At 41.0% G+C, this 16,922-nt stretch overlaps 1 protein-coding gene across 5 annotated transcripts in view; it reads right to left on the bottom strand.

The window, feature by feature from the left end:
* LOC109894260 (syntaxin-binding protein 5) overlaps positions 1-16,922 on the bottom strand; it is a 43,140-nt gene that overhangs the window by 3,900 nt on the left and 22,318 nt on the right. The window contains exons 11-25 of one of the 5 annotated variants that reach the window (XM_020487603.2): positions 16,711-16,783; positions 16,360-16,507; positions 14,150-14,217; positions 13,915-13,955; positions 13,534-13,760; positions 12,611-12,792; positions 12,231-12,356; positions 11,647-11,798; positions 5,741-5,806; positions 5,502-5,564; positions 5,343-5,390; positions 4,366-4,416; positions 3,892-4,011; positions 2,372-2,611; positions 104-464 (exon numbers count right to left, since the gene is read on the bottom strand). In XM_020487603.2, the coding sequence (XP_020343192.1) occupies positions 104-464; positions 2,372-2,611; positions 3,892-4,011; positions 4,366-4,416; positions 5,343-5,390; positions 5,502-5,564; positions 5,741-5,806; positions 11,647-11,798; positions 12,231-12,356; positions 12,611-12,792; positions 13,534-13,760; positions 13,915-13,955; positions 14,150-14,217; positions 16,360-16,507; positions 16,711-16,783 (1,966 nt within the window). The remainder of the gene's footprint in view (positions 1-103; positions 465-2,371; positions 2,612-3,891; positions 4,012-4,365; positions 4,417-5,342; positions 5,391-5,501; positions 5,565-5,740; positions 5,807-11,646; positions 11,799-12,230; positions 12,357-12,610; positions 12,793-13,533; positions 13,761-13,914; positions 13,956-14,149; positions 14,218-16,359; positions 16,508-16,710; positions 16,784-16,922) is intronic. The other 4 variants (XM_020487606.2, XM_020487605.2, XM_020487608.2 and 1 more) reach the window with 4 other exon arrangements.

The following is a 16,922-nucleotide window of genomic DNA, read 5'->3' as shown; positions in this document are numbered from 1 at the left end:
GAAGTAGGCATTGTAGTACAGAACATCTGCCACAATCAGTCATAGACAGCACCAGAGGTCTGTGTTACAGTAAGAGTCCCTCTTACTGGGCCTTTAGGAGTACCTCAGAGCCATGATGTGTCCATTAGCACAGAAGCAGGCGAGGCAGAGTCCAGCAGCCATCTGCACCACGTCAGCTCTCAGCACAAAGGAGCTCTCTGTGATGTTGTGTTTGAAGAAGCAGGACTGGGAGGGTAGGCCCACCACTTTGGCCTGTTTCTCTGAACACACCACAGCATACTGGCTGTCCTGACCCTCCTGGGTGGTGGGTGGAGAGGCCAGCCTGCGCCGCCTCGCCTTCTCCTTCTCCTCGTCGTCCGGAGGGTTGGGCTCCGACCACGGCTCGTAGGAAGGGGGGAGGACCACCCCAAGGGAGTCAAGGAAAGCCATGGTCAGGATACCTCCTTTAAGTCTGACCAGAGTACCTGGGATAGAGAGGCAAGTTATATATTTCCATTCATAATGCATTACAAGCACATTTATAATGCTTTATGAGCTGCACCATAGTCTGATCAGAGTACCTGGAAAACAGAAACAAGTTAGACCTCTGAGGAATTTTCTCCCTCCTTCTCTAATGCAAACAAACAAATGCAAAAAATATATTACAGTATATTCGAAAAGTACAGTATTCAGACCCCTTGACTTGTTACATATTTTGTTACGTTACAGCCTTATTCTAAAATGTATTACATTTTCCCCCCGCTCAATCTACACACAATACCCCATAATGACAATGCAAAAACGTTTTTTTTTTATAAATTAATTTTTAAAAATGAAAACACATTTAAATAAGTATTCAGACCCTTTACTCAGTACTTTGTTAAAGCACAGTTGGGAGCGATTACAGCCTCGAGTCTTCTTGGGTATGACGCTACAAGCTTGGCACACCTGTATTTGGGGAGTTTCCCCCATTCTTCCCTGCAGATCCTCTCAAGCTCTGTCAGGTTGGAAGGGGAGCGTCACTGCACAGCTATTTTCAGGTCTCTCCAGAGATGTTCGGTCGGGTTCAAGTCCGGGTTCTGGCTGGGCCACTCGAGGACATTCAGAGACTTGTCCTGAAGCCACTCCTGCATTGTCTTGGCTGTGTGCTGTTGGAAAGTTAACCGTCGCCCCAGTCTGAGATCCTGAACGCTCTGGAGCACTTTGCTCCGTTCAACTTTCCCTCGATCCTGACTAGTCTCCCAGTCCCTGCCGCTGAAAAACAGAGAATCTTGTTTCTCATGATCTGAGAGTTCTTTAGGTGCCTTTTGTCAAACTCCAATGGGGCTGGCCACTCTACCATAAAGGCCTGATTGGTGGGGTGCTGCATCTCCACAGAGGAACTCTGGAGCTCTGTCAGAGTGACCATCGGGTTCTTGGTCACCTTCCTGACCAAGGCCCTTCTCCCTCGATTGCTCAGTTTGGCCGGGCGGCCAGCTCCTGGAAGAGTCTTGGTGATTCCAGATTTCTTCCATTTAATCATTACGGAGGCCACTGTGTTCTTGGGGACCTTCAATGCTGCAGACATTTTTTGGTACCCTTCCCCAGATCTGTAACTCGACACAATCCTGTCTCGGAGCTCTACGAAAAATTCCTTCGTCCTCATGGCTTGGGTTTTGCTCTGACATGCACTGTCAACTATGGGACCTTATAGACAGGCGTGTGCCTTTCCAAATCATGTCCAATCAATTGAATTTACCACAGGTGGACTCCAATCAAAGTTGTAGAAACATCTCAAGGATGATCAATGGAAACAGGATGCACCTGAGCTCAGTTTCTAGTCTCATAGCAAGGAGTATGAACATTTACGTAAGGTATGTTTTTATTTTAATAAATTTGCAAACCTTTCTAAAAACCTTCTTTCGCTTTGTCATTATGGGTATTGTGTGTAGATTGATGAGGAAAATGTTTTATTGAATCCATTTTAGAATAAGGCCGTAATGTAACATGTTGGAAGAAGGGGTCTGAATACTTTCCGAATGCACTGTATATATTTGTGTTAATATATATAGTTTGCTGACAATCTGCAGCAACCTTGTACACCACTAGTTGTCCCCAAACCACAGTATGGGAACCACTGCTTTAACGCAAAGAAACATTTGTGGCCGCAAGCTATTCCTTCTGGTTACATCCAGATTTGGCCACCACAATGACGGTGGTGGTAATGCTTCTGCCACAGAGATGGTTCAGTAAACCGGCTCATGTGACTAATTAACCTTCTCTGAGACCTGAAAAGTTGGACTGGCGACCCTGAGTAGCATTCATTGTCTTGTCATTAAAACTTACCATGACTGCCATATGGGCCACGGTCAAAAGTAGTGCACTACATGGAATAGGGTGCAAACACACTGACCACAAGATGATACTCTGACAGGTTGCTGAAGCCTCAGGTCCCCTGTGGGTGGCAGGCTTAGGGACAGAACCAGAACAGTGCCCTGGGTAGTGCCCACCCACAGGCTGGGACTGCCACTGCTGTCTGTCTTCCTGGGGAAACTCTCACTGAAGTGGAAGGAGGAGATGGCCTCGCGGGACTCCAGCTCTATACTGGTCACACTGGAGCTCCTCGAGCGGCTGAACAAACTGTCCTTGGCATCTGGATGGCGGCCCACAGAGGACAAATAGAGAGAGAGGGGAAGTGAGGGATAATGTGAAAGTGGATACTTTGATTTAGTAGGAATAGGAAAAGGAAAATAGGAGTGGTTATTAACCCAGGGACACAGAGGTACATCCAAGCTAGAGAGAATGAGAAAAAAACATCACATTTCTTCACAATGCATACAAGGAGCAGCACATGAAACACCCACCCAACGACAGTAGCACAAAATAAAGGAAATTCCAGAGAAACCACATGGCCTTTCATCACCGAGAGATTACCTGAGATCGTGTTATTGTGTTTTCCAAAAAATGTTGACAAATAAGTTCAGTGCCTAATTGGCCTACAGTAACACCCTGGCCATTTCCCTAAAGAAAGCCTATTCTCAATGTGGAATGTTCCCCCCCCCCAAAAAACTACCTTATGCAGTACCACACTTGAGGAGACAAGGGGATTACTTTACTACAATATGAGTGGCAGTTTGAATAGCATGGGGAAAACATAGATGACTCATCTTTGTGTCTGTACCATGATGGTGCCTGTGAGAGCAGGGGCAGCCCCATTGAGGCCATCTCCATCTCGAAGTAGTCCATTTTATTCTACTACTTCTAGGAGTTGGTAAACAAACTGGCTGTCTGGCTGGCTGACAGGTGGCATACTGTGCCACCTGGAGTGTCTTGTTTAAACAGACATGAAGCCAAGGTTGGTGATTTACTGCCACGTGCTGGTTATAGAATGTTTGCTCAAGAGTAGAATGGCTCATCCATTCTGGTGACCTGGATGGAATTATGTGATCCTTCCTTAACCCGTAGGAAGTCTCATCCAGTTGACCGCTTCAAAATGGTGAAAGCCCTCAATGGCAATGTCCATGCAAAAACAGGTTATTTCCAAGTAGTGATCACTATCCATCTCTGTGTCGAACACATTGCTGCATTCAACACACGTGTTTCAGAGAAGTAAACAAGAAAAGAAGGATTTTCAACACAATGCAGACAGTAACTGAAGGAGGTCCTCAAAAACAAAACAAGGGAACCAACAAGTCAGTCAGTGAGAGAGTTAGTGTTAAAGTTCAGAACCAGCTAACAGTAGGCCTTAGCAGAAGAGGTGGGGGTTAGTACCAGTACCAGTTATTCCACTGCAGCCCATGTCAATGGCACCCTATTCCCTATACAGTGCACTACGTTTGACCTGAGCCCTATGTGGGCCCTGCTCAAAAGTAGTGCACTATATAGGGAATAGGGTGCCATTTCAGACGCAGACCACATGCCTGGTCCACTCACTGAGGTAAGGGACTGAGAGAGTCCTTTGTTGGGAGAGAGACTTCCTGGGCTCCTTGCCCTCCTTCACACAACAAAAGCGCTTCTTATACGGGAGAGAGCGCTGGCGTCGCACCCTCTTCTCTGCTCACAGAGAGGACGAGGGCAAACAGACAGTACGTGTCTCAATTTACCAGATTACAAGATAACAGCATTTGAATGTTGCACAGTAGTGTCTTTCTTACAGGTCAGGCTAAGCTTAGCCTGGTGGAACCAAAGCCTGATCGTGCGATAGCACACGATTCTGTTGTAATGGTAAACAAAGCTATCAACGATGCTGGATCCACCAGGCTAGGGCTACACTCTCACAAAACAACATTTATGAACATGGAAATTGTAAGGAAAGTTTGGGGTACTTAAGGAGTGGGAATGGAACAGCACCTGAAAAGTAAAAGGGCAACGAGGGAATGTAAACAACACAGAGTTGTAAGGGCTTACCCAGGTCTGTCTTTTGCTCTGTAGGCGAGCAAATTTTCCTTGACATCTTGGCTGCAAGAAAAAAAATGTATAAATAAAATAAAAAACATACCCTCTTTTACAACGGAATATATTTTTTTTTAACAGGCCATATAAAATTATGCTTGTTTTGTTCACTCTCAGCAAATTTGTCATCCGCCATTCATTGGCAAAAAAGCGTGAGAGGAGAATGTAGAATTAGCATTGATCCTCAGAGGCAGCTGGTTATTGAGTGCATCATGACGAACAGCCAGGCTAGGAGGAGAAGTACCCTCTCAACGTGAGCCCAGCATTATTACACACACACACACACAGCCTGTAACGTAAAAAAAAGCAAGAGGTAGACAAGAAAAAGAGATTGAATTCTGGTTATTGTTACAATGGAAGGAAGACTGGAAAGGAGAGAGAGGAAAAATCATTCAAGGGAATAATCGAGTACCAAGGTCCTGTAATATAAATATTTATATATTTTTGTCAAACCAAAACATACATTATTTTATTGATGAACATTCCCAATACCTCCAATTAGTTCAAAATTTGTAAGAGATTAATAGTCAGAATTACTATACATTTGAACCAGTGAAAAATTGCATCGCTTTTAGATTTGAGTGATTCTGTAAAAAGTTTGTGATCTTTATTTGACATTCTATTCTCTTCAGAGAGAATATGTGCTACAATGATTTTACTCAAAGCAGAGTAAATTTCATCCTAAGAGAGAAACGTGGAGGCCCCTCTTATCTGTCATGCATTTGACAAAGTGCGGCGGATTACAGACAATCAGCCACCTTGTGATTGACGGCAACAACCCACAGATTGAGTGCATGTATCGTCTCTATCATCATCATCATCATCATCATCATCATTAGCACGTTGGATTAAGGCACAGCCTTGGTTAGAAGCCCAGTGAAGTTGGTGAGAGAGAAAGCAGTAGAGTTTATAACACAGGGATCATACACTACCAAAGTCATTGGCAACCGTCTTGGAAAACCGTCTGCTTTTGGACTTCACTGCAAATGTGTTTTAAAAAGACAAATGTAAAATTGCATTGCCGGTGGCCAGAACATACGGGAAGAATGAAGCTCAGTAGATGTGGTTGATTCATCAATGTAATACAGTACCCTTCTGTATGAACCTTTCCTGTTTGTGTTCATCGTCTGAATTGGTGGTTGACGTAGAGCCTACTGTATACGGCGACAACAACACTTCAGTGGACATCAACCCTTTCAACACTCCTTAACTGAGTCGATACCCAAAAGCAGCTAGTAAATAGATATGTCAAACATGTGTCATTTGTACTTCTTCAAGTAAAAGTTAGATTGTGTTTTGTATTATACAGTAATGGAGAATGACATTTTACCTGACGTTGGTGATTTGTTGCTTTTCTCTTCTAAAGCGTTGTTTCCATTGTTGTTATCACTGAGAGCTGTGGAGAACAGACATGTCTTAGACCAACAGAGCTGTGGAGAACAGACTTGTCTTAGAACAACAGAGCTGTGGAGAACAGACATGTCTTAGACCAACGTGTTGTTATCACTGAGAGCTGTGGAGAACAGACATGTCTTAGACCAACAGAGCTGTGGAGAACAGACATGTCTTAGACCAACGTGTTGTTATCACTGAGAGCTGTGGAGAACAGGCATGTCTTAGACCAACAGAGCTGTGGAGAACAGACATGTCTAAGACCAACGTGTTGTTATCACTGAGAGCTGGGGAGAACAGACATGTCTTAAACCAACGTGTTGGTATCACTGAGAGCTGTGGAGAACAGACATGTCTTAGACCAACGTGTGGTTATCACTGAGAGCTGTGGAGAACAGACATGTCTAAGACCAACGTGTTGTTATCACTGAGAGCTGTGGAGAACAGACATGTCTAAGACCAACGTGTTGTTATCACTGAGAGCTGTGGAGAACAGACACGTCTTAGACCAACAGAGCTGGGGAGAACAGACATGTCTTAAACCAACGTGTGGTTATCACTGAGAGCTGGGGAGAACAGACATGCCTTAGACCAACGTGTTGTTATCACTGAGTGCTGTGGAGAACAGATATGACAAAGACCAACGTGTTGTTATCACTGAGCTGTGGAGAACAGACATGTCTTACACCAATGTGTTGTTATCACTGAGAACTATGGAGAACAGACATGTCTTAGACCAACATGTTGTTTTCATTGAGAGCTGTGGAGAACAGATATGACAAAGACCAACGTGTTGTTATCACTGAGCTGTGGAGAACAGACATGTCTAAGACCAACGTGCTGTTATCACTGAGAGATGTCTTAGACCAATGTGTTGTTATCACTGAGAGCTGTGGAGAACAGACATGTCTTAGACCAACGTGTGGTTATCACTGAGAGCTGGGGAGAACAGATATGACAAAGACCAACGTGTTGTTATCACTGAGCTGTGGAGAACAGACATGTCTAAGACCAACGTGCTGTTATCACTGAGAGATGTCTTAGACCAATGTGTTGTTATCACTGAGAGCTGTGGAGAACAGACATGTCTTAGACCAACGTGTGGTTATCACTGAGAGCTGGGGAGAACAGATATGACAAAGACCAATGTGTTGTTATCACTGAGATCTGTGGAGAACAGATATGTCTTAGACCAACGTGTTGTTATCACTGAGAGCTGTGGAGAACAGATATGTCTTAGACCAACATGTTGTTATTACTGAGAGCTGTGGAGAACAGATATGACAAAGACCAATGTGTTGTTATCACTGAGCTGTGGATAAAGGACATGTCTTAGACCAACGTGTTGTTATCACTGAGATCTGTGGAGAACAGATATGATAAAGACCAACGTGTTGTTATCACTGAGAGCTGTGGAGAACAGACATGTTTTAGACCAACGTGTTGTTATCACTGAGAGCTGTGGAGAACAGACATGTCTTAGACCAACGTGTTGTTATCACTGAGAGCTGTGGAGAACAGACATGTCTTAGACCAACGTGTTGTTATCACTGAGCTGTGGAGAACAGACATGTCTTAGACCAACGTGTTCTCTACAGTGAAGACTGCTGCTGACCATCAACTAGCTTCAAAGTGAGCTTAAGATGTTCATAGTTGGGAAAAATCTGAGGCAAGTAACTTTGGTAGGAGCAGCTTTTTAACTGAGCTGATAGATATTAAGACTAAGGCTGTCAGTAATTGCAGTATATCTTTCCCATTCCTCCATGTGACTATCGTATGTAAATCATATTCCCTGTCCAGTTAAGCTACTTATTCATACACTTAAATAAGTGTCAGCTAAAATAAGTTGTCTGAATGCATGAAAACAAATGGTGATTGAAACAGATCGAAGAGAAAAAGAGAGACGGAGAGAAAAAAATGGAGAAGACAACCGAGTATGATAAACATGAGATGACTTACGGGCGTTCGAAGAACGATAAGTCACAGACTTATAAAAGATAGAAAGGCGGGCCATGCAAGACGTCACAGGTGGAATGTCTTTGTCTTTACAAGGCCAAAGAGAGAGCAACAGAGAGAGAGAGAGAGAGAGAGCAACAGAGAGCAACAGAGAGAGAAACAGAGAGAGAAACCGAGAGAGAAACCGAGAGAGAGAGAGAAACAGAGGGAGAACAACAGTAAATAAAGTTAAGACAAAACATTGATAAAAAATCATAAGAATAGAAAGAATCCAAGGAACTCAGAGGCTAGCAACTGGGTTATCCACCAATTTGGTGCTCCAAGTGTAACTTGGTCCCAAAACAACGTTTGATTTCAACTCATTCTCTCTTTTAAAAAAAATCATAAATAGCACATGTTCAATTTCCAAAAAAAACATGTTTTCCTATCAAGAGGTTAAGTAAATAAAATATACTATAGTAAGTGTCTATTAAGTGCCAAATAAAAAGTGACAGGGTTGACGATTTCATCTCAAATCAGCCATAAATCCCCTTTTTGACAGGGGGAATTGAAGCTTATGTGCAACAGCGAGTGGCAATTGAATGAAAGCTTCCCCAGCAAAATGTAAATTGTTAAAATATGTCTAGCCTGTTTATCTATGGGTAACAGGGTTGACGCGCTATACTCAACCCGCTCAGTATTTCACCACAAAAGAGAACATGGCCAACAAGAGTAGAACCAGCTCACCTGCTTTTACAATGTGATTTGGCCATTAGATGTTCAATGTTTCTTTTGAAGAAAATATTTAACAAGGAATAGTTTCACCATATTAAAACAAGAGTTCACCTCACGTAACAGAGTTGACTTCAAAATGAGGGAGAGACGTAAATGAATCACTAATTGCACTAAATAAATAATAATCTTAAGAAATTAATTTGTCGAAGCAACAAAATAACTAGGGCTTTACAACGTTGATAAAACTTGGAGAAATTTGGGGGTTAAGTGGGTTAAAATCTTCCTAGAAGTCAGAAGTACACGGAGGGACATGTCAAAATGCAGAATTTTGCAGATTTATTGAATTCACGATGTGGTCTATATTGAAGGGCACTTCATTAAATATAACAGGCTTTTAAAATGCTATATTGGTGCACAATGTCTACTTAAAATATCAAAGGGATGCAAAAGGCACTCTTTTCGTGGAATGACCCATCTGCATTCCCTAATTAAATTGACTGTTTTCAAACAATGGCACCATTTATAGATTTGTAAATGGTATTTTTTATATGAATCCAATCAAGATGTTAGAATAGATTTGTGAATGAAATTGAAAGTTACATCCGACTGTAGTCAATAAATGTGTAATACAGAGTATTGAATCCAGTGCTGAACCTTTGAAGCCGAACTGAGCAGAAGATGAATGAACGTATATAGAAGAGCACGAGTGGAAGGAGGACAGAGAGGGGGGGGGGGGAAAGAGGGGAGAGAGAGAAAGCAAGAGAGCAAGAGAACATGAGTGGGGGAATGACAGGAGTAGGGTTGCAAAGAGTGTGTATATTACAGGAAACTTCATAAGTTCACCAGTAAACTATATTACCAGTAAACTATATTATTTTTTAGGATATGTCGTTTTGACAATATAGTTTTTGCACCAGTAACTGCGCCAAAACTCCAGTATTTTTCTTTCATAGCTTTATTCATCTTCTTTTTAAATAGGAAGCCAAGTTGTTTTCTGCACTTTTAATTCCACGACTGATCACTAGTTTTCTCATGGCTCTCATGGCGGTGTGGAACAGAGATGGTGTGTTTTTTGTAGACCAATAAGAAGGCTGCACCATTAAATGCAATTTTGTGTGTGCACAATAAAACATTTTGGGGGAAAAAAATATTGTGAAACACTAGCATTACACTATTATTGTAGATATTTTAAAATAAATTTTTCTGAAATTACAATGGAAAAATATGACATACAGCACCTTTAATATTATTACATTGTATTGCAATTAGAAGTTTTAAACTTATTCCACGGATCCCTTTGCCAAAATTTGTTGAATCTGAAAGAGGTGTGTGTGTATATATATATATATATATATATATATATATATATATATATATATATATATATATATATATATATATATATATATATATATATATATATATATATATATATATATATATATATATTTTTTTTTTTTTTTTTTTTTATCTCTCCGCAGACCCCCTGCAGTACCTCCGCGGCACAGACAGATCCCACTCATGATGAGCATGTTTCTCTGAGTTTCTACTGAGCCACTGAACAGATGGACAGTCCACCAGTGATGACAGAGAGATGGCTACTACAAGGGGTGGAGCACTTAGGGTGTGAAGCCAAACTGGCTGCCAAGAGTGTGAGGCCTGCACCTCTAGCCAGCTCAGTGACTGGCTTTAAGAGTCATAGACAGGCGAGCCCAAAAGTATTTGAACAGTGACATGTTTTGTTGATTTGATTCTGTACTCCAGCACTTTGGAATTTAAATGACACAATGACTACGAGGTTAAAGTGCAGACTGCCGTTTTAATTTGAGGCTATTTTCATCCATATCGGGTTTAGAGGTTACAGCACTTTTTCTACATAGCCAGACCATTTTAGGGAACCAAAAGTATTTGTACAAATTCACTTATGTGTATTAAAGTAGTCAGAAGTTTAGTATTTGGTCCAATATTCCTAGCATGCAATGACTACATCAAACTTCTGGCTACAAACTAGCATCCACATTAATATAAAAGTGTTAAGAAACAAATTCTACTCTTTTTTACAATAAAAGTGACTCAAATTACACAACAATTAACCATTCATTTCTATTGGGCAGCAAATAATCGGAAACATAATCAAAACAAACTGCAAATGCATCCAACAAGTTTGTAGAGTCACAAGCTTTATGTAGTCATTGCGTGCTAGGAATATAGGACAAAATACTAAACTTTTGACTACAGTAAGTTAATACACAAGTAAATTGTCCCAATACTTTTGGTCCTCTAAAATGAAAAGACTAAAATGAAAAGACTATGCTGTAATTTCTAAATGGTTCACCCGATATGGAGGAAAATAACCTCAAATTAAAATATGACAGTCTACATTTTAAAGGCCCAATGTAGCCATTTGTATGTAACAAGTAAGTACCTAACTGTGATTGTTTTCAATTAAAATGGTCAAAACAAACAAAAGAGCAATTTCTCAAGCAGGAATTCTGCTAGGAATGTCTGGGAGGGGCCTGAGTGGGGAGGGGAAAACTGAAAACTAGCTGTTATTGGCAGAGAGGCTTGGAACTCTTTCTTATTGGTCTATAAAACAAATGTACCTGGTGATGTCACCAGGCAGGCCAAAACTCCATCCCACCAAAACAGGCTGAAATTTCAGGAAGTCTTTTCAAAAAGCTCTTACACTAAAAGGGCATTATCATTTTCACAATATTATTCTAACCTTATAGGAGAGGAAATATATTTAAATCACAGTAAAACCTATTTTTGATTGCACTGGGCCTTTAACCTCAGCCATTGTGTCATTTCAAAGTGCTGGAGTAGAGAGCCAAAACAACAGATATTGCCACGGTCCAAATCCTTTTGGACCTTACTGAATATACAGTAGTTGTGTTCTCATTCGAACCCCTGGCTTTGACTATCAATACCTTTCAGTCCGGACTACAACTCACTTGACATCACTATACTAATCCCTTTCATGACACCGTCAGGTGGGGGCTCTAGGGAACATACTTAAGTTACTATCCCCTGCTGCTGCATGAAAAACTAAATCGCAAAAGGAAGATATTGCAGTCTTTCTGATTCTACTTTCTGTCTGAATATACTCCCATGTCTCATTTCTGGGAACATACAACATGCCTTAGCCTACTCAACATTCAGGGAGCCCCTCACCTCCAGACGGCTGTGGTTTCTTGCGAGGCGACCGAGGCTGTCTCTGGTAGAGGTCTGAGGGACTGTACAGCTCTGACGTGCCCATGTTCAGGACAAGGGTCTTCTGAAGGTAGTCCACTACAGCCAGACCATTGCTGTTGCCAAACACCACACTGAGGGAAAAGAGAATGCGATAATTTAACTGAGGTCATCTGCAGTTTTATAAACAAAACAAAGAGGTTTTCAGCCCCTAAGGCAGGGGTGTCAAACTCATTCCATGGAGGGCCTAGTGTCTGCAGATTGTAGTTTTTTTTAAACATTTCAATTAAAACAGACAACCAGGTGTGGGGAGTTCCTTACTAATTAGTTACCTTAATTCATCAATCAAGTAAAAGGGAGGAGCGAAAACCCGCAGACACTCAGCCCTCCATGGAATGAGTTTGACACGTGTGCCCTAAGGCAACCAATAAAGCCTTTGATGCAGTTACATCCCTTTGTGTATGATCTCTGCATGAATACAACTGCAGGGGATGTGTCTATTGTACACCTTGACCATCAAGAGTGCAGTGGTTCGTGCTCAGACAGACAGACAGACAGACACTTACAGTCCGTATGAGGAGTTGACAGCCAGGCTGGTGATCTGCTGAGGCGGCTCCCCACTAACCCAGACCAGCTGAATGACCAGCTCCACCTGGTAACCAGGAGACTGCTTCAGAGGGGAGCTCCGGACCCTGCAGGGAAACAACACAACAGGATTAGGTGACTTGTGGTGTTAAAAGTGCATACTGTAGTGTACCTAGATACACATCTACACTACCACCTATTGTTCACATGTATCTGCATTAATCTTATATAGAAATAGCCTACTTATTATCATCTTATCTTCACGGATGGCACTTTTTGTAATAAAACACTATATTGGAGATTCTACAATTGAAAATGTCAATGCTAAGCAGGAAAAGAACATGAACTGCTTGGTTCGTACTTGAGGCATGGTACATTATCCCGGGGCCCATCATCAGTTGTGGAGGGCTGGGTCTCAGGGGGTTCTCCCTCCTGGGTTGGGCAGGAGGAGTGCACTGGGGTAGATGGGGTGAGAGGATGCTCTCCTGCGGTGTCTGGAGAATCCACATCATCCAGCTCACACTGCATACGCACCTCCAACAGCTGAGAGTCAATAAATGTTACTTTTTTTGTATTTGAGGAATTTAGCAGACACTCTTATCCAGAGCTATTTACAGTCATAATGAGGGCCCTGCGTTTTGTAGTATCATATCACATCACCTAGAGTTTAACCATTAAAAATGAGAATTGAACAAAAACTGAAAGCAATTGAGGATGGTGCTGGACCATCTGATATAAAAAAGAAAAGGGGAAAGTTTGATTCAAAAAAAGCTTTATTTAAAAAGGCTTAAGGACAACAAAGTCAAGGTATTGGAGTGGCCAGCACAACGCCCTGACCTCAATCCTATAGAAAATGTGTGGGCAGAACTGAAAAAGCGTGTGCGAGCAAGAGGAATGGGCCAAAATTCCCCCAACTTATTGTGGGAAGCTTGTGGACGGCTACCAGAAACATTTGACCCATGTTAAACATTTTAAGGCAATGCTACCAAATATTAATTGAGTGTACGTAAACTTCAGACCCACTGGGAATGTGATGAAAGAAATAAAAGCTGAAATAAATCCTTCTCTCTACTATTATTCCGACATTTCACATTCGTACAATAAAGTGCTGATCCCAACTGACCTAAGACAGGGAATTTTTACTTACTTGGATTAAATGTCAGGAATTGTGAAAAAAACTGAGTTTAAATGTATTTGGCGACGGTGTATGTAAACTTCTGACTTCAACTTTATATTCAAAACGCTGCATTGGTATGATATTGAGAAACTGGTTGCTACAGTTACCTGCACCACCTCAGTGGTTATTTCCTGTTTGCTGAACCTATAGATGATGACGTGGGCAGAGACTCCAGTCACACACAGCATCCTGCTCTCTGGGCACCACGACAAGGTCTGGATGGCGTAGGGATCCTCATCCACTATCTCCGTGCTCGGCTTCTCCTCCTTACCGTCCTTTAGAGCCTTCTCAAACACCTTGGCAGTCTTCAGCTTGTACAGTACTTGGAGCATTACTAGAACAAAGGAAGGGGGATATTGTACTGAACTATTTGCAATGACCTACATACTACACACAAATGTATTCCATTGCTTTACAAAAGGGACAAACCATTGTGGTATTCTTATTTCAACCAATTTATATAATCGAAGGAATGAAACGCCACTCACTTGCAGAAGCATCCCAAAACTTGATTGAGCCATCAGCATGTCTGTTCATTGCAAAGAAGGAAAAGGAGAACAGTTTTGTTTGTAAATGGATACCGTAAATACATAATCGAAATCCAGTTTATGTTAGGTAAGTGTTGTGCACATAGACGTATAAAGAATTACTTATAGAGGGGAATTATAGGATCTCTATGGTTGTGTTTCTGTCTCAGCCTTCAGGTGTTCGGTAGGTACTCACCCAGTGACGATGATCTCAGGGTAGCTTAGTGTGCCTTGGCCCCAGTTACCACCACTTATGGGCCATTCCTGGAAATACAAAAAAGGCAGTTACTACACAAATATAACCTTGTGACCACATAGATACAGTCAAAGCCCTATTCCAATATAAAATAATTATGTAAGCCCTATTCCAATATTTAAAACAAATTGTAAGCACATAACACATTTCCTAACTTCTTTGGGATAGGGGGCAGTATTTTCATATCCGGATGAAAAGCGTGCCCAGAGTAAAATGCCTGCTACTCAGGCCCAGAAGCTAGGATATGCAAATTATTAGTAGATTTGGATAGAAAAACACTCGGCAGTTTCTAAAACTGTTTGAATGATGTCTGTGAGTATAACATAACTCATATAGCAGGTGAAAACCTGAGAAAAATCCAACCAGGAAGTGGGAAATCTGAGGTTTGTCGTTTTCCAAGTGATTGCCGATCCAATATACAGTGTAAATGGGGTCAGATTGCACTTCCTAATGCTTCCACTAGATGTCAACAGTCTTTAGAAAGTTGTTTCAGGCTTCAATTGTGAAAGGGGAGAAAATAAGAACACTCACAGTAGGTGGCTCAGCTGAAAGCTATGAGTTGTTTATTGCGCGAGCTCCGTTCCCTTTCCTTTGGAATATTATTGAAGATTTATGATAAAAACATCCAAAAGATTCTAAACATCGTTTGACATGTTTCTACGAACTTCAATGGAACTTTTTAAAACTTTTCGTCTGAACTTATGTCCAGGAGGTATCTGGACATAAAGGTGGACTTTATCGAACAAAACAAACATTTATTGTGGAACTGAGATTCCTGGGAGTGCATTCCGATGAAGATCAAAGGTAAGTGAATATTAATAATGCTATTTCTCAGTTTTGTTGACTCCACAACATGGCGGGTATGTGTATGGCTTGTTTTGGGTGGCTGAGCGCTGCACTCAGATTATCGCATGGTGTGCTTTCGCCGTAAAGCTTTTTTGAAATCTGACAGCGGTTGCATTAAGGATAAGTATATCTTTAATCCGATGTATAACACTTGTATCTTTCATCAATGTTTATGATGAGTATTTCTGTAAATTGATATGGCTCTCTGCAAAATCACCAGATGTTTTGGAGGCAAAACATTACTGAACATAAACGCGCCAATGTAGACTGAGATTTTTGGATATAAATATGAACTTTATCGAACAAAACATTAATTTATTATGTAACATGAAGTCCTATGAGTGCCATCTGATGAAGATCATCAAAGGTTAGTGATTCATTTTATCTCTATTTCTGCTTTCTGTGACTCCTCTCTTTGGCTGAAAAATGGCTGTATGTTTTTTTGTGACTAGGCGCTGACCTAACATAATCGCATGGTATGCTTTCGACGTAAAGCCTTTTTAAAATCGGAAACTGTGGTTGGATTAACAAGACGTTTATCTTTAAAATGGTGTATAATACTTGAATGTTCGAGGAATTTTAATTAAGAGATTTCTGTTGTTTGAATTTGGCGCCCTGCACTTCCACTGGATGTTGGTCAAAATCAAATCAAATTTATTTGTCACATACACATGGTTAGCAGATGTTAATGCGAGTGTAGCGAAATGCTTGTGCTTCTAGTTCCGACAATGCAGTAATAACCAACAAGTAATCTAGCTAACAATTCCAAAACTACTACCTTATAGACACAAGTGTAAGGGGATAAAGAATATGTACATAAAGATATATGAATGAGTGATGGTACAGAGCGGCATAGGCAAGATACAGTAGATGGTATTGAGTGCAGTATATACATATGAGATGAGTATGCAAACAAAGTGGCATAGTTAAAGTGGCTAGTGATACATGTATTACATAAGGATGCAGTAGATGATATAGAGTACAGTATATACGTACACATATGAGATGAATAATGTAGGGTATGTAAACATTATATTAGGTAGCATTGTTTAAAGTGGCTAGTGATATATTTTACATAATTTCCCATCAATTCCCATTATTAAAGTGGATGGAGTTGAGTCAGTGTGTTGGCAGCAGCCACTCAATGTTAGTAGTGGCTGTTTAACAGTCTGATGGCCTTGAGATAGAAGCGGTAGCGTCCCACCTAGCCTAGAGAGCCCTATTCCAATATTTAAAACAAACACTTTTCTTAAGTGGGATAAAGCCTATTTTCTCAAATGTTCTTTTCAAGTGGGATACATTACCTTCTTACTGTAACCCGGTCTCTTTTGCCAGGAGCCAACAGAGTAAAGTGCAGGTATAAGTTCAGGAGGGCAGTCAGCAAAATATTCTACACACGTCACTGGAGACTTGTGGATCGACAAAGAGTACGGGTTCTCAAATATTGGGTATCTGTCAATCAAAAGGGAAAAGGCTGTGGTTGTAAGACACTAAGACTTAGAAGAAGAATATTACTTCATTACTTTACATTCTAACCCCTCCCCACTACTATATGTCAAGTCTGCAAACAGTAGGCCATCGTTTCATGTATCGTGCCACCATAAGTAAACATGCAAGTAAGCACACAAGTAGCCTACTGTAACAGCAAAACTCACCCAATTTGTCTAAGGTCGATGACAACTAAATCCTTTTCCAAAAGGACAACTACGGCATAAGGATCCTGGAAATCTGTGATGCAGAAAAAAAAAGTTAAAACATGTTAAGAAGAGTTAAACCATGGGGAAAAAGACAGAAAAGTATTGATAAAGAAATCCTAATCACAGTGTTAGATATTGCAGTTTAATATACATAAATTATTCACAACCCT

The sequence above is a fragment of the Oncorhynchus kisutch genome, linkage group LG7 (assembly GCF_002021735.2).
Source record: "Oncorhynchus kisutch isolate 150728-3 linkage group LG7, Okis_V2, whole genome shotgun sequence".
In the NCBI taxonomy this organism is placed as follows: Eukaryota; Metazoa; Chordata; class Actinopteri; order Salmoniformes; family Salmonidae; genus Oncorhynchus; species Oncorhynchus kisutch.
This window is presented reverse-complemented; position numbering and strand designations above follow the sequence as displayed.